The following is a 21276-nucleotide window of genomic DNA, read 5'->3' as shown; positions in this document are numbered from 1 at the left end:
GAACATTCACTAATACTCTGCCAGTGTGTGGAGGAGGTGGTCTGTGAAACTTAGAGCAGCAAGCTGGAGAAACAATGAATGCCTTTGTAGTGAAAAGCAGAAATACGTGTCATTTTCCAGGTGAAGAGCTCTTTAAAAAGAATTGTTGTGTGTTGGAATAGAATATAATGGAACCTGCTAAGTTCTACAAGATTATATTTGAAATTTGTTTTGGAGATTGTGAATAGAGAAGGTTTGTAGCATTACTTAATGATTTGTTTAGTGACTAATGTCTGGACAGAAGCAGCCAGCCAGTGTTAACAGCTTTCCCTCTTATGAGAAATGTTGCTATCAAGTGTTAGAGAAACTTGGTAATGGGCATCTCCTGTCTTCCAGCAGATTTCCTGTAAACTCACTCCCTGCACCTCCCATCTATCCCTTTTGTGAGTTTATTTTCCCCTAGCTTGTGCTGCACTGGTAACAGAGAAGGTGATCACTGCAGATGGGCAATGCAGAGCCATGGAAAACTGCACTTCTTGGTTGGGCATTAGGCTGACTGTGTAGAGATTTTACTTTATTCACATGGATAACTGTGCCCCCTTTTCTGCCCTCTTTCCACGTCCCTGGATCAGGGCTGGTGAACGCTTACCAATCCTTTCTGCTCCTCTTCAGGATATCAAGTGCCAGGCAGGCTCTTCACTCATTGACTTCAAGGGGTATGAGATTAAGTCTTTCAAAGTGCAAGGGAGTCTTTTTGCCACTCTGATTTTATTGTGGGTATTACAGGTTTGCTGTGGAATCTGTCCTCCAATGACCAGCTGAAGCACCTGTTGGTTAGAGAAGCCCTGCAGACGCTGACTGAAGCTGTCCTCATCCCCTACTCAGGCTGGCCAGACAGAGATTACCCAAAATCAAGTGTTCTACCTGACCCTGATATCTTCTATAATGCCACAGGATGCCTAAGGTGAGCACTCTGCAACTACCCAAAGCAATACTGATGATAAAACAGGTCTGCACAATTATTTTTGGGTAAATACACAGAGTTCATCTAAAGCCACAATCATGTCTTGTCTAAATAGATGACTTGGAAAGGGGACATGGTACCTACAAGCACATAAAAGTGTTCCATTTTCAGCTGCTGTCAAAGATGCTTACTTTGACATATCATCATCTGTGCCTAAACTGATTAGAAAGTGATTTAAATTAGGGAGAAGCCATTTTTTAAACCAGAGTAAGCCCAGTCCAGCCTTTTGCACAAGTTCAAGCAAGTTGCAGCCATGGGGTGGATTAATAGATTTATAGTTTGTGTATTTAGTACTGCAGTCTGCTAATAGCCTCGTAGACACAGTAGCAGTTACTGCAGACAAACACCAAAGGCCTCAGTGAACAGACCCCTAAATGGCTGAAGCATAAAAATCACATCTTCAGTAGAAACACCTCTAACAGTCTATAAAATGGGGGCCCTTTGTGAGTTCAAAGCCATTCCATGTTAAGTAAGTTTACACACTTAAAAATGCACGGAAGGACATAGTTTGAACTGACTAAGGAGTAATACATGACTGCAAAGGGCATGGCCTGAGGTTTAAACTCCTTCTAGCAGAGTGCAAGGAATTAAGTTTGGAGGCTGGGAAGCTGCCCAGTTTTGCCTCACACATACCTGCTATGCTAACATGTCCTATAGCAGAGTAGTTGTACGTGTCTGGCATTGATTTTTCCTGTGCAAACAGCTCTGTATCTGACTCGTGTGGTTTCAGAAGACAAATGAATTGTAAGCTATACAAAATACTCAACAATAATGCACCTTTTTCTGCAGACTTCCTGTCAGCCCCCTAACTACTAAATACCTCCATCTCTACGTAATAATTAACTTTTATTTACTCTGATGACTCAGAAACAAATACAAAGAAACATTAACCACCCATAATAAAACCTCTCTAGCTAATGCTAGTGGTGTTGTCTAGGAAATGAAGGAGGTTGTGTTTTTCATGTTAATTAGCCCAAGTGCATTTGTGCAGAAACCAGTCTGGCTGCTCCTCTCTTGGTGTTTGGACTCTGGAACAGTCTCTTCCCTACGAGGTAGCTGATGGGGGCACAGATCATTCTCAGGTTTAGCTCGGTGTTGCTCTTCCTGAGCTTGTTTCAGCAGATTGACACAACTCATTATATGACAAATAAGGCATAACAGTACCTGGGTTCTTCCAAATGAGAGTAGATTCTGGGCTTAACCTTACTCTGGGCACAAAGTCAGTGCATGGGGCTGCTCCAGAGCTGCAGTGAGCTCTCCAGCCCTAATTCAAAGTCTCTAAAACTGCCCTTATGTAGGTGCTTAAGGATACATTACCTGTTTTAAAAACATGATGCTCATATTCTAGTCCTTCTCATTTTTAAGAACTTCAACACTGAAAATTATAAATAGGACAAGAAGGGCTTGAAAATTCCCAGGTAAAGATGATCTTCAGGATTGCCACATACTTTCTAGCAGAGAATAGTTTTTAATGAGGCTTACCTCTTTGTACTGGCCAAATAGCTGAGATGTTTAAGATTAATCAATTTGCATCTCTTTTCTGGAGATTGACTCACCTCCCAGATTAGGTCACTAGAAATATTCCTTCCTTATGTATTAATAACAAAAAATCTCTGCATAAGTAAAAAGAAGGGCACACCTCCGAGTAATAAAAGTGTAAACTGAGGGAATGATGTTGCTTATGAATATGTTTAAAGAGTATACTTATTTGCCAGAATATAAATCTGTAATTAGTCTTCCCTTTTGTAATGCTAACATGTTTGTTGGCCATGTTGATAAAGTCTATAGCCTGCAGCTTCTATTAGAGGGTAAAAATAGTACTTTGAAGTGCAATACATTATGCATAGTACAGCATTTAGTTGTAGGAGAATGCCAGAACTTCTTTTCAAAAATTTCCATACAACTGTTGACTGGAAGGGACACCCACAGCCCAAACCTAACACTAGCATCTGGTGGGGGCACATGCACTGCACCACACCATTACCAAATTATAAATTAAAGCTTCCTTCATGCTCTTTGACAAAACAGCAGCAGGAGAAGTGAAGCCACATCTAGCAGATAATATTGCAGGTAATTCCAAGCACTGGAATGAGTGCATGACCAGACCAGTCCCCAGTTATTGCCAGAAGTATTGTGGGGTCCTGAAACTCTGTGCCTGTGTCAGTGTATGCAGTCACTGATAAGGAAGTCTGACATTAGGAGGATTTGTTAATCCCATTCCCTAGGTCTGTGTTTTGTCTTAAAACCCTGCAAGAAGCAAAGCTTTGCAGAAACCACAGGTCACAAAACTTAACATGATAAAAAAGAAGCTGTGTACATCCCAGAATTCTGCATAAGCAGTTAGAGTAAGTAATAGCATCGTTTAGTTGTAAAATATGATAAAAAGCCTGAACAGAGTAAGCCAAATAACAGTCTTCACTGGTTGCCTGACAATAAGCTGAACAAGTAAAACTGGTGTATTAAACTATCTAGAGGAGTGTTACAGACATTTCTAGAGAAGTCCTGTTGAATTTCAGAGGTAAAGTCATTTTTTCTTGGCCTGAAAGTCCTACACATAAAAGTTCTGCCTCCAGTTCCAATACAAATGGATAAAAATCGTCAAGATATTTCCCCATACTCCTCTGAGTCTGAAAGGATAAGATGCCAGCATGTAGAATGCATGGTTTTGATATTATTTATATACATAGGTGAACCTCTGGCATGACTTTCCCTCTGAAAGGAAAGTTTAGTGGAAGGCTGTTTTTATAACACCTTGAAAGCTGATAGTGAACTGGTTCCATTTTTATCTTGAAATACCTTTTCCCAAAACTTCTGCAATTCTGAACTTTCCCAAATTTATACACAGGTGTCACATTTTCTCCTGCAAAACATTTAATTTAGGTGCTGAAGCTGTTGTACTTCACTGGGAAGAGTGAAGGCAGAGCCTTCCTTTTTAACTGCTCTGTAAGGACACATCCTGTGCCCCTATGTATTCTAGTTTTTCAAAATCTTCTAGACAACTACCTCCAGGAAAGTCAGCTAACTTCTCTGCTCCTGGTTCCTCACACAGTAAAATAAAATTCAGCCTTCCTTTTTCATTATTATTTTTCGCACTTTGTCTGTCCCAGCTCCCGTTTGAGCTTCTTGTGAATTGCACAGTGACCCACAAGGACAGTGGAAAGCTGTATTTGGAGGAAATCATATCATTGCACTTCAGCCCAGGAGTCTGCATAAACATCTGCTTCCATTTACTCTGGAGAGAAGGGAAGCCAAAGCTCTGCCCGTGTGTTGAAAAGCTCAGACTCATAATGGCAGCTTCTAAGAGAGAACGTAAAACAAATGACTGATGATAACAAGTCTTTGAACCAAGGCCTCTTGCGTAGCATTGCCATTCCTTTAAGTTTATTTCCATCCATTCTTATCTTCCCTTGCCTCCTCTTCAGTGTATCTGCTCCCCCAATTCCTGAAAGGAATTTTGTTACTTCCAACAAGCAGCTTGAAGCTTGGCGCCTCTAGTTACTAAATAGATCCCAGATACCTTTCCCTCCTTGGTGAATTTTTGGACTGTGCAAGGCATGAAGGGAATAGAATTTCCCAGAATGTTGTCTGGTAATTGAATTAAATTCACATTACCAGTTTTAGCAGAATGAGTCCCAGGAGCAAAATCCTTCTTCTTATCAGTTAAGCAGACCATTCACAGCAGTTCAAGAACCTTTTCCAAGTCAGTGTATGACTCAGTGTTGGCTTAGAGGGAGTATCCCTTTCATTTGGTGCCATTTATCAGCTAATTGAACATTTATTACCATCATCCTGTTTCTTTCAAAGTCATACTTGGTTTTACTGTGTCGCATTTCTTTGTATTTACCTCACAACTCTGGATCAAAATAATATTTCCCAACAGGAAATTAGCTGGTCCTCCCCACATGCCACAGGACTGTGGGCAAAGAGCTATTTTGATTACAGATACAGTTGCACCAGCACCATGAATGTGTGCAGGAGGGGCCAGAAGCAGCAAATGCAAGATGAGATAAATGAGGCATGCAGACAGATAGAGTGCATCCACATCAGCAAATGGCACAGTTTGAGCATGTCACCAGGATTACCACAGCTGAGCATGGCATGTCAGGGATTTTTTTGTAGGTAGGTGCTGCCAAAATGTAAGTTCTGAGTCATTTAAAGCAGAGCATCCCCACAAGGAGCAATCTCCCTAAAACTGCATTCTCCTCACACTGCAAGCACTGAGTATTTCAGTGACTCCAGGAACTCCACTACAATAAAGCCCAGTTCTGGAGCTCCGAGGCTGGCATTCCAATTTTCAGGAATCTCAAATCTTGGGAAGCCAAGATGAAGTCAGTTTTGAAATACTCTAAGCAAAATGTCTCCATTGTTTCAAAAAAAAAAAGATATTTAAATTTACATTTCTGTGACACTTCTCAGAAATACTTATTTTTTTACCAATCGAATAATATTTTTATCTGCTGGAATTTCTCAAGCAATTAGCAAACTTAAACTGCCAGCTGAGGTATTCCCTGCAATGGTCTTCTCTAAACCTGTTTAGAGTAAGGTGGTTACAGCTGTCTTTGGATGAGTGGGAGAGCAGGAGCTCTTCCCTTCCCAGTCCACGTTGTCCTGCTAAGGAAACAGGAAGGTGGACAATGGAGTACCCATGTGTGTATAGGCATGCACACGGACACGCACTGATATCTGTCACTGGATGGGCATCAGCTTCTTCATGAAACAGAGCCCAGTAATTAATTTCCCTTGCAGAGCAGGACAGTGCCCCTGATTCAGGCTCTTCTCTGCCTCCTGAGCTATAAAAGCTCTTTGCCCTACTCTGTTCATGCTGGCAGCAAGGCTGGGGCATGGCCTCTCCTTGCACAAGCATTCAGCAGGATCAGGTGTAAAAAGTGGAGGGGGTAGTATTGGTACTGGGGCTAAACAAAACACTGCATCAGCTGAAGTGTCTTTGGAGAGGGAAATTCCACACTTATCTTTAACAGTATTTTTAGTCTCTGTGCCTCAGAGACTATTTTTCCTATGCACCAGGAGGGCTGTACTGTGTGCATTTCTCTCAGCATAAACATAGGAAAGGGTGACATGCATCGAATGTGACATATATTGGTAAACTAAATTCCAAGGGGATGTCTATAGTAGGCCATGTTGTGGAATCTGAATATTGATTCTGTGATATATAATTCCACAAGAGAATAAATGAGCTCATAGGCATTGTTAACATCACGACCTAGAGTAAAATTGTAGTTGCAGTGCATTAGTATTTAACCTGAAGTATTTAACCTGAATGTGTACTTCCCAGAGGAAAAAAAAATAGTAGAAGTGAAATGACACTGTGTATAAAATGTGTATAAAAGGTGTATAAAATGCTACATTCATTTTACAGTCATAAGCCACAGGAAAGTTTAAACCTTACTGGATCTGTCACTAGTAAAATTGTAAACATTGTAATTTTTAGTGGGCAAAGCATGCAAAATAAGCAACCTGAAACTATGTAAAGGAACATGTCCCTCTGTGTTTTGCTGGATGCTAAGAGTGGGTTATATTTAACGTTATTTCAAACAATGACGCTGGAATATGCAGCCTTTTAGCCAGCAGAGCTGCAGGAGTCCAAAATAATAAGGCCTGGATTTATAATTCCAGTATTCCATAATTCAGACTTTGTTGAGTTGTAAAGATAATTATGCCCCAAAATTGTAAATATTGTTTCTTCCCTGGAAATCAGTAGCTTGATTAGAGCCAAGCAGCTTCAAGCAGTATGTGTTTGGTTTTTCGAGAGTTTTTAAATCACTTTTCAAATTCATTTATAAGTTGTACTTGGGTTACTACAAAGACAGCAAATGTTACTTGAAAGCCAGGCAAAGAGTGGGTCTTTGCATGAGAATGTGGAGATGCTGCTAAAACTCTCAGGTCTTGTGTCTGTTGATGGGACATCTTGGATCAAGAACTGGCTCGGTGTAAGTAAATTAATTCTAAAGGACATCTATGTGCATGGAAATTTTTACAAGTATCTTTCCTCCGATATTTTCACCATCCTAAATATTAAAAAATATAACTACAAATGGAATAGTGAAAAAAAGTGCAGGGTTGGTTTTTTTTTTGACTGCTTAAAAAGGATTAATTCAACTTTGAGATGAAAATTTGAGCCAGGTCTTACCTTATCCATCCAAACAGAGCAGTTTGTTTCCTGGAGTATTTGTTTTTGTCTGGAGTGAAAGTTTTACCTAGAAGAGGCTCAGATGGTCTTACACCTCTGAAGAAAAGGAGCAGTCAACCTGAATTTCAGTATCTTTAAGATTTAGCTGGAAAAGTTTGTCAGAGGAGCACAAGAAAATACCTTTGACTAAATCTCTTCTCCCCAACATATTCTTTCCTGCACAGAAACATGAGCTCTGCCGGCCCGGAAGGAAGGAAGAAGATGAGAGAATGCGAGGGCTTAATTGATTCTCTTGTGTATTATATCCAAGGAGCTATTGCAGACCATGAGCCTAATGACAAGGTATTCTTTGAGATGAAAAGTGTTTTCCTAGGGGAAATTGCCGAGTGAACGTTTTTTATTGTTGTTTAGAAGTCAATGTTCAGAAACAGCTGTGATGTAACTGCAAAACTTATTTCCAGGGCTTTTAAAACTGCCACCAAAGGTGAAATCCCAGTAAGAAGCTTTTTGAAGTATTTTTATCCTGCAATCTAAAAGAATAGTGTAACATAGCACTGGGAAAACATTTTCAGGAACACCAGAGAGAAAGGTAGAAACTTCTCTCTTTTATTTTTAAAAAGTGAGATAAAATCACAGCTTTCAGAAATGCTGAAACACAGAAGAGTCAGATGTTGCCCTTTTGGTTGTCTCAGGGTGCTAGCTAGCTAGAAGCTTAAAAAACTAATCCGGTTCCTCTCCTATATATTTAATGCTACATACCCCTTAGGAAAGGAAGAACCTAAATCCCTTTGGTGGCAGTGTGATTAAGGAGCTCACATCATTTAGAAAAGAACTAATTTTCCTAGTTTGCTTTTTTTTTTAAATAAAACTGCACATTTTTTGCTTGCTGCCCAAGCCTAAGCCAGTAACTACAAGGACCTGGACACCTCCAGATGCCAGTTTCCCTCTTTCCTCCCACCACTTAGTGCAGGGGAACCCTGAACACAGACTCTTGGAGCAGGGGCTTGTCTTTCAGCTGGGTGAAGTGGGGTGAGAAGACCAGCTGTCACTTACGTTAGCTGCAGCCTGTGAGGCAGTTCTGGTGGGCCTGCTATGACTTGTGCTGTGCAGTGGTAATTACTGCACATTTATAGTTCTCTTCTAGGATTAGTTGCTTGAGCTTCCCCGTCTCCCTGTATTCAGTGCCATTAGCTTCAGGGAGAATCCAGCACATTACACGTGTGCCAATATCTCCCTGCTGCATTTTGTCTTAAAACCACTCATTCCTTTTTGACTTTCAAGAAAGGAGGAACTGGTAATAAAGCAATTTGCCACTAGACTCATCACTCAGAAATTGTAGACCTGACCTTAGCCACGTTCAGAAAGGAATGTCTTGTTTTAAAAAGCATTCTACCACAGAAAATGCTTCCTCCTTGGGGAAGATAAAAAGCTTCCCTCTTGCTGATGCTATGGTGAGGTGTGTACATGATCATCTTTACTCTTCAGCTCTTAGACATTTCTTGGCACACTTGTGGCCTGTGTCAAGTAGCACTCGCCCAAACAATTCCCAGGCACAGTTCAGGAATTATAATGTCCCAGGACGGTTTCCAACAGGCACGTACCCCACTCCGAATGCAGCCCCGTGTGCCAGCTGGCCTTGGTGCTCAGGAACATCCCAGGGCATGTTTCATTTATCAGTGTAAGGGCAGTCTGGTGGATCATGGGCATGAAGCCTGGCTCTTCCATAAGGCAGTAGAAGCTCTGCAGTCAGTTGCTGAAGATCCAAAAATGAGATCTCTTCCCATGTCTATACATGTCCCTTCAACACATGCCAAAGCTTTCAATTTCTATTCTTTCGTTATTTTAGGCCACAGAGAACTGTGTGTGCATTCTTCACAATCTTTCCTACCAGCTAGAGATAGAGCTCCCTGAGAGCTATGCCCAGAGCATATATATGCAAAGAAGAAATATTTCTAGCAATGATAAAACACCAGGCTGTTTTGGAACACGGAGCAGAAAAGTAAAAGAGGTAAAGTACATGATTAGTTACATCTTATTTGGTTAATACCTTGTAGCAACCTCTCGAGAATAAGGCTGTAATCTAATTAACAGGCTGTTATTGATGTATCTGGTAGGGTGACACTTCCTTGCCCCAAAAATGCAAATTTATTGATAGTCTTTCTTGACACCAATTCTCTTGTTCAGCTGCTGCTTATGACAATGACATAGAAAATGTTTTATTAGTTGAGGAATACTCCACTGGATGGACTGGCCACTATCATTAAATACTGAAATTTTGCACATTATTATTTGAGCTCAGAACCTGACAGTCTGCAAATAACCTGGTCATAGAGAGTTATAAAATGGCTAATTTAGCTTGTGATGCATTAAGTTATAAAGGTCACTGTTTCTAAAGGCTTGATCTGTTTACATGTTTAGAAGCAGCAGGACACCCCACTACCTGAGGAAAAGAGCAATCCCAAAGGTGTTGAGTCGCTGTGGCATTCTACACTGATTAGGATATACCTCTCCTTAATAGCAAAGAGTACCAGAAACTACACCCAGGAAGCATCCCTGGGAGCTCTTCAGAACCTCACAGCTGGCACTGGACCAGTAAGTCAGCTTTTTTCCTTTTCTTGTCACTTAGTTCTTGATGTGAATGCGTAGAGTTCAGGGCTGCAGTGCAGCTGAGCTCAAGTAATCACTGACAAGTCACTGGCTACTGACATGGTGAAGGACAATGGAGAACACTGAAGGGAGAGTCATACCCAGCAGTGCAGCTCTTCCTTGCTTGGCAGATATGGGACCTGCTTCTTCTCCCTCTGTCTACATCTCCATGTGTGGGATTTGCTAATTCATTACACAATGAGGGATGAGCAGATGCCAAAAGCACTAAAAAAAGTAATGGAAGACAGTCCTGTGGGGAGAGGAGGGCTCTGATATAACAGCAGATCACTTTGGTGTGGAAGAAACTAATATCTGTCTGAGGAACTGGGTAAAGAGCACCTGGGAGAAAGAGGGCTTGAAACTTCCCTTCTATCACCTTCCTTTCCTGTTGCAGCTCATCTGGTTTAAAACTCTTTTAAATATGCTTAAATTGGCACAGAGGACTGGCTGTGTGCAGCTTTTTCTGAGGCTCTGCATTCATGGTAATGACACAGAACTGCCTTTTCACAGATGCCATTCGCAGTGGCCCGGACTGTTGTTCAAAAGGCAAACGGCCTCCCAGGCATCCGAGCTATGCTGCACGTCAGCCACCCTGCTGTGAAGAAGACAGCAGTCTCACTGCTCAGGAACCTGTCTCGAAACACCTCCCTGCAAAGTGACATAGGTGAGCAAAGACTGAGAGCTTGCTCTGTTCTCTTCACCTTAAATTTTCCTGCTTTCAAAAAAAGAAATGTGCAAAAAAATCCTGATCTGTGAGTTCAGTAGATTTTTCACTGGATACTTGCAGTCACTGTACAGGGTTTAAATTAAAGGGTTTTGCCTAAACAAAGTTTTCACTATATTGGATATTCCTCATCAGATGCTTCCATTAGTGTTCCTTTCAAAAATACATAATTGAAGTCCCTCTACAGATTTGGAGAGGGAGTTCTTCTGCTTCAAAATAGGGTAAAGGAAGGTGAGTGCTGAGTTCTGTGCTGCCACAGCTGTGTAATGCTTTGCAAGAAATCACAGAACATCTCTACTTCTAGCAAAGATCATACTCTCTTTTATCAGACAGAAAGCTTTAGGGGTTTGCAGTCCACACAGTTTTCCTGTAAATTTTTTTGAGAATGGAAGCTATAAGATGCTATAGAAAAAATAGTTCATTTTTTAAAGGATCTAATTTCTAAATAGAAGCCATTTCTATTCTGAATATTCTCACTTCAATTTATTATGTATTTAAGACTTTTTCCTACTGATAGGATAAAATGTGTTCATATAATTTGTTGTCCTTTTCTGTGTTCCCACCAAGGGGCAGAGGGGAAATTACAGGTATACAGATGGCTCATGGGGCAGATTAACCTCCAGAATTCTGCAGAACAGTCTCCTGGGTCTTGTTTAATCCTTAGAGAACATTCCCTATTAATGAAAATATAATAACATGTTATTGGGCTGATTTCAAAGGGATAATCCATATGGTGTTAAAAATTACAGGTGGTGAATCCCCCTGAAAGAGGACATTAAACTGATGAGTAGTGGGGATTTCATAAAAAAAAAAAAATTATGAGAGCATGGGAAGCACAGAATAACACAGAGCTTTGGGGGCAGGTGCTTCATCTTGCACATTCACAGCCATTTCCTTGCTTTACCCATGGTAGAGAGAACTGGGGGAATTTCAGGTGAATGTTTTTTCTATTGAAAGATGCTCTTTTTGATTGACTGAAAGCATGTGTGAATTCAGGTCAAATTCCTAAAGAAAAACTTTGGCCAAAGGACAACATTTGAGAGGGCAAACTGTTTTGTAGATGCAAGAGTCTAAATTTATCAAGCAAAATGAACCTACATATCAAATGGAGATAAATTTAATATAAAACATCTCTAAAAGGGAAGTGGCAGCCTGCAGCTGGCACATGCCTGGTGAGGTCAGAACAGCACATGAGGTATTAATGGATTGTGCATGAGGCAAATTACAGGCTGTCCAATGTAGGGTGGATGCAGCTTAACCTGAATTGTGGGGCTGTAAGGCAGGGATGAAGCCATGAGCATGTAGTGGGAGCACACAGCACCCTGATGGGGGAGAATGGGAGGAATAAGGTAAATCTGCACCTGTCAGTGATGGAACTGCTTGTCTCTCTTCCACCTTGCAGCCAGAGAAGTTCTGCCTGATTTGGTGTCGATACTGCCCGAGTGTGTGCCAGGGTCGGACATTGCCTGTGAAACCACAGCCTCCATCTGCTACACCCTGTTCAACCTGACCCAGAGCAGCTCCCACAACGCCCGCCTGCTCCTCAGTGCCCACGGCCTGCCCAAGGTCATTGCCATCAGCATGAATGACAGGTAAGAGGCTCCACAAGTCTCACTCTTTCCCTGGGCAAAAAAAGCCTGCAGCCTCTGCTACTCAGGGAGAAAAAACGCTTCATCTTAAGGTACAGGACAGCTCAAACTAGTGATGGGAATAGAATTGCACTGATTGGGAAATACAGGAAGATCTCTTACAACAACTCTGCCATCCATAGCTAAATTCACCCTGTTCCAGCATTTTAAATAACTCCTCGGAAGGTAACTGCACAACATTATCTAAATTCTGATACATATGTAGTGACTAATCATCAGATCTCATCTGTACCAAAAATGTCTTTCCTGTTCATTGTAACACAGCTCTGATAATCTTTAGCAATAAAATGCAGGGATACCTTTTACAGAACTTACAGATCGGTACTTAAAAATAATTTATAAAGTGGCATTTTAGAGAGTAGATTCAAAATTTAATCATTCTTTAATATGTAATCAGTATTTACTCAAAAGATAATTAATGCTTTATAAATACGAATAATTATTCTGTTTGCCTTGATCTGTCTTTGCAAAATGAAAGAAGAAATCAATCTCAGTAAAGGAGGCCTCCTGAGGCCCTGAATAGTTTAAATCCTGTCTAACTAACCAGAGATTTTACCTACTGGAAAGATTCTTACAAATGCTTGTTGTGCTGAGGTGTATTTTCCTCAGCTGAAAATCAATAGTATGATAGCTGCTCTAAGATGTAGGGTACAGAGCACTTGATTTCCCCCCTAATTCTGAAGAATGAGTGAAGCAGGAACATGCAGGAAATAGAACATGCAGGGAGGCATGTTCCATTTGTTTCAGTAATAAGGACAGCACGGAACATGCTACAATACCTAAAGGGTAGCAAACCAGTGTTGAGGAGTAAAGAGAGACAAAACAAATGCTATGAGGTTATGTTTGCTGAAGTCTGTACATGTACTGTGATTATGATGTGGGAATTTAAATATGTTTCATCATTCTTTTTCCAAAATTGCAGCAATATGTTCAGCAAAGCGAGCAGGGCTGCTTCGGTCCTCCTCTACTCCCTGTGGTCACACACCGATCTCCACAGCGCTTACAAAAAGGTAAGCACAAAGAAAAATAATCTGTCCTTTTAGACCTAGAACTCTCTTATTTGTCATCTGGGGCCCTTAGCATTCCTGCACATTTATGAGTCAACCTGTGATAGGATTTCAAATGGTCCCTGAATGTGGTTTTCCTGTTACCTGTACGTAATCCTGTGTAAGTAACGCTCGGCCTTAATTTCTGCTCATCCATGTTCATGTGCTCTCCCTCTGTGGTTTTATATCCACTGGCAAAGCTAATGAAAAGTGTTGCTGCTTCCTGCCAGAAGCGTCAGATGGTGACAAGTGATGCAGAGTAGGTGACCATCCACACTGGCTGAACCAGCCTGGCACAGAGGATCTACAGTGCCAGCAAAAACAAAGGCAGGGCGAGGCAGCTTCCTGCTTTAAAACCAGAGCAGTTTTGTTCTTGTTTGCATGGCCTGATAGCCCAGGTGTCAGTTATGCTCAGACAAAACCTAGAGCCTGGGAAAGGTGTTGGCAAACATTTACAGTCATAGTCAAATCAAACAAAAAGTGACCAGCATGAGTCTGCCATAAACCACTTTGTTTCTGGTTTGGTTTTTTTGAAGCTCTGTGACTGCTTTTTCAACACAAAGCTGAGTTAACTTCCACCTACCTACCTTCACCCTGCATTGCAAACTGTTTTCAGTGCTTGTTTGGTTGCTGTTCAGAATTTGTCCCTTCGAATTCCCTGTAACCTAAAACTGTTCCAAGTTCTCAAGCTAGCTGTTAGCATTTATTATTCAGCTGTTTCTCTTTGAAGATCTTTTTGGTTGAAATTTGCTGCAAAAAAGTTCCTTAGCATAAACTTTAACAGGGTTGCATCACACTTAGCAGTACTGCCCCATAGGCCAGAAATCTGTGTTCAAGAATAAGGGTATTGTGCCATATAAATTCTTTACCAGCTTTTGTTGCCTCTGGTTTTTTACAACTGCATTCCTGACTTTACTGTATAGCAATATCCCTGATGGCATGGATTTTCTGAAGTTACTGGTAGTTTAGGAACTCCTATAAGACACATTTGTCAGACTTGATTTTCAAAAATGCTGATTATTTGCTGTTCCTGTGCAAATCAGGTCCCCTAGATATACCAGGTATGGCACTGAAAACTTCAGAACCATCTAATGCGTAGACATTTTTGCAACTTTAGTCCAATAAACCACAGAAATCACTTGATCAAATAAAATGGATAAAATCCTGAGTCATTTTGGCATTGCCCTGTGTTCTTTGTTCTGACAGGGTTAACCTCAGCTAGGTTAATCTCAGCTATTAGTCACCTAAAAGTTAGGAGTCTGTAGAGCTGAGCTAGAACAGACTCCTGGTACAGTCAATGGAGAGAGTTGAGTAATTCCAATTATTCATCTCATCTATCTTGGACTAAACAAGCACTGCCTGTTCTGTCTCTGTGATTGCACAAGGCTCTGCCTAGACCCCTACCATGGCTCCATATTTAGCTTTTAGGCAGCTGGACCCACCCTTCCCTTGCAGAATCAGCACTGAAGATAATGAATTGTTCTGTTTCTTTCATTCCAAAGGCTGACTTTAAGAAGGCGGATTTCATCAACAGCAGGACCACAAAAGCCTATAACTCACTAAAAGATTGAATCAGAGTGTAACACCATGGAAGACAGAAATCATACAGCAGTTAATGAAACCATCTTCACATGGTTGCTGTTGCCATCATGAACCACAAAGTATCTCAGAAAAAAAAGGATTTTATTTTCTATAAAGACTTGAGTAGCCAGAGAGTAGGTTTTTTTCAGTTTTTAATCCTAATCACCTTGTTGTCACTGTATATATCCGTATAAGAATAACCAAAGATGGATTCTCCAGGATGTCTGAGATGAAGTTTCATCCAGGTTTACCACTAGTCAGAGCTCCAGGTGACTGCCTTTGTTCTATACAGAGGAGTTTGAAATGCTGATTGGCAGCAAATTCTTTTCAGACTGTTTTATACCAAAAATTTTCTACAGTGGATACGCATCAAGTGCACTGCTCAGAACTTAGTAGCTTTTCACTCTTTTGTTTCTTCACACAAGCTAAATCAGACTCTCCAGACTCCATGAGTATGCACAAGAAGCTATTTCACTACCTGCATTGTAAAAGCACCAATGAAGTTAAAATTACTATTTTTGTATTGCTTGTTTTCATGGGCTCACTGGTTCCTAAGCCTCTTTCCATTGAGATTGCATCAGTAACAGCAGCAAAACTGATTTTACATAGATTTTATCATCCCTTGCTTCTCTCATTCTCCCTCATATGGCTGTTGTGTTTTATCTGTGTCCAGAAAGGGTTTTAACTAGAACTAGGTTTAAGGCACTATGTTTCAGACACTTTAGGCTGCACTTAAACCCACCATTCTTTGCTAGTTGGTGTAGAAATTATACGTGGGTGATTCAGTGATTATTTTAGGAAAATTGCAATTTTGAAACAATTCTGTTGATAATCTATATCTAATGAAGGGAGTGTGGTCTTGCCTTTATTTTTGAAGTAATAGACATGCACAGAAGAGGCTGGGCTCTGTGCTGATTAAGGAATTCATCTAATCCTGCTTCATATTCTTTTACTTGAAATTATCATCCTCCCTACAGCAATTACACGCAATTTGGTAACTTTAGGGCTGTGTCTGCACATGTGGGAATCTATAACAGGAGGGAAAAAAATTCCTGAGCACCTGAAGGCTGTTTTCATGGTATGATGCTCAAGATGGTAAAGAAGCTCTAAAAAAACCCCCATCTGCTATATTTAGTAAGTCAGATTTTTCTCAAAAAAAACCCCAGGGGTCAGATTTTCTATTAAACCAATAGGAAATTCTCACACAAATATTGAGTTATCAGCTGATGTGATCTGGCATTACTCTTCTGAAGTTAGGGGAAGTGAGCTACCTTTATGGCAATGGATATTTTGTCATGTGTATTGACAAGCCCTGCTGCTCGAACAGAGCCCATCCTGTACCCTCACGCTGAACTGCTGGCAGGAGCTTTTATGGCTGCTCTTGTCCAGAAGGAGATGCAAAATCCTTGGAGTAGGGACCTCACCGCGCAGGTCACCAGGCATCTTCATTTCAACATTCCTGGCTAAAGGTCTGGCTCCTACCAGAAACTTAGAACCAGCAGATGATTACACTGCACTGTGTCCAAATGTATTTCTGGATATCAGGGAGCAGAATTCTGCTGGCAGATGCACATAGTTCTCCGAGGAGTCCCAGAAAGTCCCACATGTGCACACAGAACAGAAGGTGCCCTGGGGAGGTAGGCAAACAATGCTGCTTTCCCGTCACTGATCGTTTTCAGAGGGCTGTTAGTCCTCCACATTCACTTTGAATAACTTAAATCAAATGCACTCCAGTAGGAGGTTTTAAAAATACTATTATATTTTGTAAGATGTCATATTCAAAATACTGCAGGTCCAAAAACAACACAGGGGAAGGGAACTTAACAGCACCGCATGTTGAGGAAATTGTTTTTGTAACTTTTTCAAATATGATAGAAAACACACAATTAAAATCCAACTTTCTCTTCTAACTTGTTAACCCAAGTAACTCTGCATGTGCCATGAATGAATAAATACCAGGAAACCTGGACAAGTCTACTTTTACTGCCTAAAAAGAAATGGTCGGCAAAATTAATGTACAAAGAGTAAACCTGACTACAGAGTAACATAGGAATGAAGAATTGCAGTCTAAAAGATCAGGAGGGGAGCTTTTAGAAATACTCACACATTTAGTTTTGTTAAACTCACATGCTATTTAAAAAACAAAACAAAACAATGGTGCTGGGTACTTTTAGATATATGTGTACCTCTCAGTAAAATGTCCTTAGAAAGGAAATTCGGAGGTTTTGGGTTGTTTCTATTGATGCAGTGATTTTAAAGGTCTTTTTCAACGTAAAAAAATCTATGATAGTGCCCCTTTAAAATCAAAGCAGTGTTCAAAAGTCACAAAGAAGTATCTCAGGCCTGGCAGCAACACAAGAAACATGAGACACGCCTTATTACAACCGATCTCCTACTTGTATGCAATCAAAAACATTTCAGCAGGACTCCAAAGAAAACAAAGCAGAGAAATAATAAAGTGCTCTCTCTAATGCAAAAAATCTGGTTTTGGTCTTTTTGTTATTAGTGAACCTATTTGGCTGGGATGCAGCAAATATATTTTCAAGCCTTAGCCCTTCCTTCAAAAGGCCAAATTAATTTTTAAATTAAATCTAGGTATGGAGACTTAGATTTTTCTGCAGCAGGTCAGTGTTACTGAAGGCAAGCTGTGTTAATGCTCCTACTGGCATCAGAGTCCCCCTGCAAATAATTTCTTTGTCCAGTTTTGATGACCTGTCAAACCACCCAGAATCTGCTGGTTTTAACCTCTCTTTAATTGGTATTTGCCAGTAAACTTCACCACGGGCCGCTGGAGATCTCAAAAATAATTAGAATCATCCTCACCATAGTCTTGGGCTTGGGAAATAGAACATTCCCACTTGCTCTTTTCCTGAGAGGAGATTTGAAATCTTGAATTTAAACATGCTGAGCAGTGCCCAAAGAGTCTTTGGCTAAACAAGGAACTGACCCCAGGTCCTCTTGTCTTGTGTGTTAACCACTACCCACTACAACCATCTTTCACAGAATTGTTTTAGTAGAAACTCTTGAATAGTACAGATAATTTTGTAGTAAATTATAGACATTGCCAGAGAACTAGTCATTCCTTTCCTCATTTCATCCTCCTACCTTATTTTCTACTGTCACTAATCCTAAACATTAGTGCTTTTTCTTGTCCCTCCCTTCCTAAAGAGAATTAAACTATGTAAAATATTGCATTATATTGTGCATGGACACGGGGTTTGGGTTACTTGGCATTTTGTGAGGCTTTTTTTCTTTTGAGAAGGAACATGTTGTCTATTAAGAGAGGTTCAACCTCCCCTTCTGGGCCCATAAAAAAACTGCAGGTGAAATGAGCTGGCACCATCATAGGCCACACACGAGAACCCCAGCCCTCCCCTGGCTACTGTTCAGGCTGGCAGTCCGTGCTCCAAAGGCAGCCCCTTGAAGCTGAGGGCACTCAGGCTGCCTGTTTGTGTGTCACCACACTGAGCTTCCAGCTTGCCAGATTCTCCCATCTTTAGTTTTCGGGGCCAAAAAGCCCAACAGTGTCGCTTCACAGCTCTCTTGGGGGATGGCTCATGAGGCAGCCTGACGAGCAGTGAATCATGCACAAGCTACGCAAAGTGTTCGGATCTGGTGCTTCCCAAGTTATTTAAACTCCAGCAGCTGCTCTTCCATTCCTTTACTTAAACTGCTGCTGATTAAAACCTCAGTTTACATTCCTTACTCATACTCCAGACCCATCCCATGGGGAAGATAACATGACCTTAAGGCATCATCCGATAGGAGACAAAGATCTGGGAACAGAAATCAGAGAGGAAGAAATGCATATTCGAGCTCATCACAGCACACCCTGACAAGCCCTGGAACATCAGATATTGGTGCAACCATGTGAGTTATGCCTGGAATATTGGTTTAGATGTTGCACAGCATCTGCCCACTGAAAACCCAGCAGGGAGATTTGCTCAAATACACCAAAGACAAAAAGGGCTTTAGTGCAGACATTATACACAGATCAGGGGTTTTCCTTTCTCTACAGGCTTACTTTGAATTTATTAATCGCTTGGCATATGAAGGGGAAATAAACTAATTTTGTCTTATTTCACATGTTCAGAGCTAAAAACATCCTAAAATACACATTAGAGGCACTCTAGGCTTAGGATCAGAAATTAGAATTTGCTTGCATCCTTCCTTCAGCTGTATCTTCCAGTGCTGTATACAGTGTGACCGTAAATAATTCAAGTTTAGGAACTTAACATTTCTTTAAAAACTTTTCAATTATTCAACCTAAGCTCCCATTCTCTTATTTGTATCTTATTATTCTTAGTCCTCTCTCAGACCAGCCTAAATATGCACAGATACAGAGAGGAGGAAGCAGGCATGTCCTTAGCAGCTACAATTTGGAGCCAATACTGCAAATACCCCCACGGTATCAGGGGCTTCTGCACACACCCATCATCACAGAGCAGCACCATGACCATGACAGGGAACAAGGACACCAGCTGCAAATCCAGTGCTCATCATCAGGCAGTTTTTTCCAGTGCTGACCCATACATATTCCCTCCAAATCTGCACAAGGCCCTCTCTTACCTGTGCCTGCATTTTGGAGGCTCTGATTTGTAATCAGCTATAGGACTGAGTGTAACTACCAGCACTTGCACCTTGAAAAAAGCTGGGTCCCCAAAATCCCCACCTTGCTCTTCTTTCTGGGGTTCAGAAGGATACCACTACTACCTCGATTGTACTTAAACATCTGGGACCTCCTGCAGCTTCAGTAAGAGGCTTAAGGTCTTCCTCAGTTCTAGAGAAATTTAAAGGCATTTTTTGACCCTCAAAAATACATCCTTACTGTGTTTTCACCAGAAAGGGAAATAGCCATGTCTGAGCCACAGAAAAATAATAGTGATAGGGGCTTTTTTAGCTGCTGCCAAGGAGGGTGAAATCTTTCAGAAAGTTCAGAAACTTTCTGAAGCCCATAAAGGTCATAAGAAAATGGGCTCCAGCCAGAATAGCTGTGTTTGGCTTGGAATAACAACAAAATTAATGTTGTACTATCAGTGTTGAACTCTGCCTGAAAAGCACACTGTGCCTTAGGATACATGAGCACACTTGAGTTTTAACTCAAAACTCTGGATACTGGGCTTAGCCCAGCTAAAAACTGTGTATGAGCTTAAACCCTGCACAGTTGTTAAAGACTGGAGAACCTTGGCAACCATTGCATTGCAGTTACAACGCAGCAGCACGCAGGATGCTGCAGTGAGAGCAGTGGAGGCATTATATCTGTCTGAAAATTAAAATAGGGGTTCTTAAGGAGTTCCTTCTCTCCAGATGCTGGGGAAAAAAAAGGTGCTCTAAACATATGATACATATAGCCTTGAAATACTATTTTTATAATAGGATAATATTTGTTACTTTAGAAGCATATGGACAAGAGATAAGAGTTTTTAACATAAAGGGAGGCTGGGATGAGAAACTCGGGTCTGATGATATATACATGGTGATAAAAAGGAGAATCTACAAAGCAATATTTGCACCAGCATTGTAGGGAGTTTTTGTGTTTTGTTTTAGTGGTACTACTACTCAACCTGAAATTACTTAAAACCTGGAAGTCAAGAACTGGTATTTTGGATAGCAGTAATGTTCTTGCAAGTGTTATTGCAAAAGATTTGGCACAGTTTGAGTGACACAAAGAGATGGAGGAATGATTGTCTTCTGGTGTGAAAGATTTGAGCAGAGGCCTTTAAAAGAATTCCTGCTGCACACACAGCATGGATTACCCATCCTCCAAGGACAGGTTTCCTGATTATATCAGTTATTTTCTGCTGTTGTGAAGAGAGGTGGACAAATTCACCATTACCTCAGGGTTGTAATTAACCCATTGTGAGGGTTGTTATGGATAATAAATAGGCCACAAAGAATTCTACAGTCTATGATATGCTCATCTATAAAAGAAGAGCTATTTAGTGCATCTGAAAGGCATGGATCTGTGTTTTACAAAGCAACCTCATGTTCTTCACATCCACTGTAGTGGCTACAGATGTGGATTTGTTAAATAAGCATTAAAAAAAAAAAAAAAAAAAAAAAAAGAGAAAAAAGCATAAGAATCTGAGGTGGCCTGATCTAAGAAGGTGTTTATATGTAGATTTAGAAGTTGGGCCCCACTGTTACCATTTTGTGTATCGTCCAATGGAAATGTGCCTTCAAATCCTAATGTCCTGACTCAGAATGAGAACAAAAACAAGTCCAGCACCCCCAGCCTGATCCAACACAGCAGAGCACTGGAGCAGCTTTGGAGGAACATTTACTGTTCCATGTGCAAGATTCCCTGTGTGATTTCAGTGACCAAATGTCAGGCACACGGTGGATGCTCTGTCATTGTGCACACCCACTTTTCCCACAGGACCAGGGAGCTTCCTGCCCCATCCCTGAGCCATCTGAATCTCTGCCCATCTGCCTTAGAGCAGTGGGATGGATGCTTGGTCAAGGATCATTTGAACAAA

The 21276-nt window shown here is 40.9% G+C and overlaps 1 protein-coding gene across 2 annotated transcripts in view; it reads left to right on the top strand.

Moving 5' to 3' along the window:
• Nucleotides 1-17277, top strand: part of PKP2 (plakophilin 2) — a 38924-nt gene extending 21647 nt beyond the window's left edge. For both annotated transcript variants that reach the window (XM_039571509.1, XM_039571510.1), the window contains exons 6-13: nt 766-943; nt 7376-7493; nt 8998-9159; nt 9570-9743; nt 10308-10461; nt 11924-12113; nt 13093-13180; nt 14719-17277. In XM_039571509.1, the coding sequence (XP_039427443.1) occupies nt 766-943; nt 7376-7493; nt 8998-9159; nt 9570-9743; nt 10308-10461; nt 11924-12113; nt 13093-13180; nt 14719-14787 (1133 nt within the window). In that variant the 3' untranslated portion in view covers nt 14788-17277. The remainder of the gene's footprint in view (nt 1-765; nt 944-7375; nt 7494-8997; nt 9160-9569; nt 9744-10307; nt 10462-11923; nt 12114-13092; nt 13181-14718) is intronic.
• Nucleotides 17278-21276: the final 3999 nt, after the last annotated feature.

The sequence above is a fragment of the Corvus cornix genome, chromosome 1A (assembly GCF_000738735.6).
Source record: "Corvus cornix cornix isolate S_Up_H32 chromosome 1A, ASM73873v5, whole genome shotgun sequence".
NCBI classification, from domain to species: Eukaryota; Metazoa; Chordata; class Aves; order Passeriformes; family Corvidae; genus Corvus; species Corvus cornix.
This window is presented reverse-complemented; position numbering and strand designations above follow the sequence as displayed.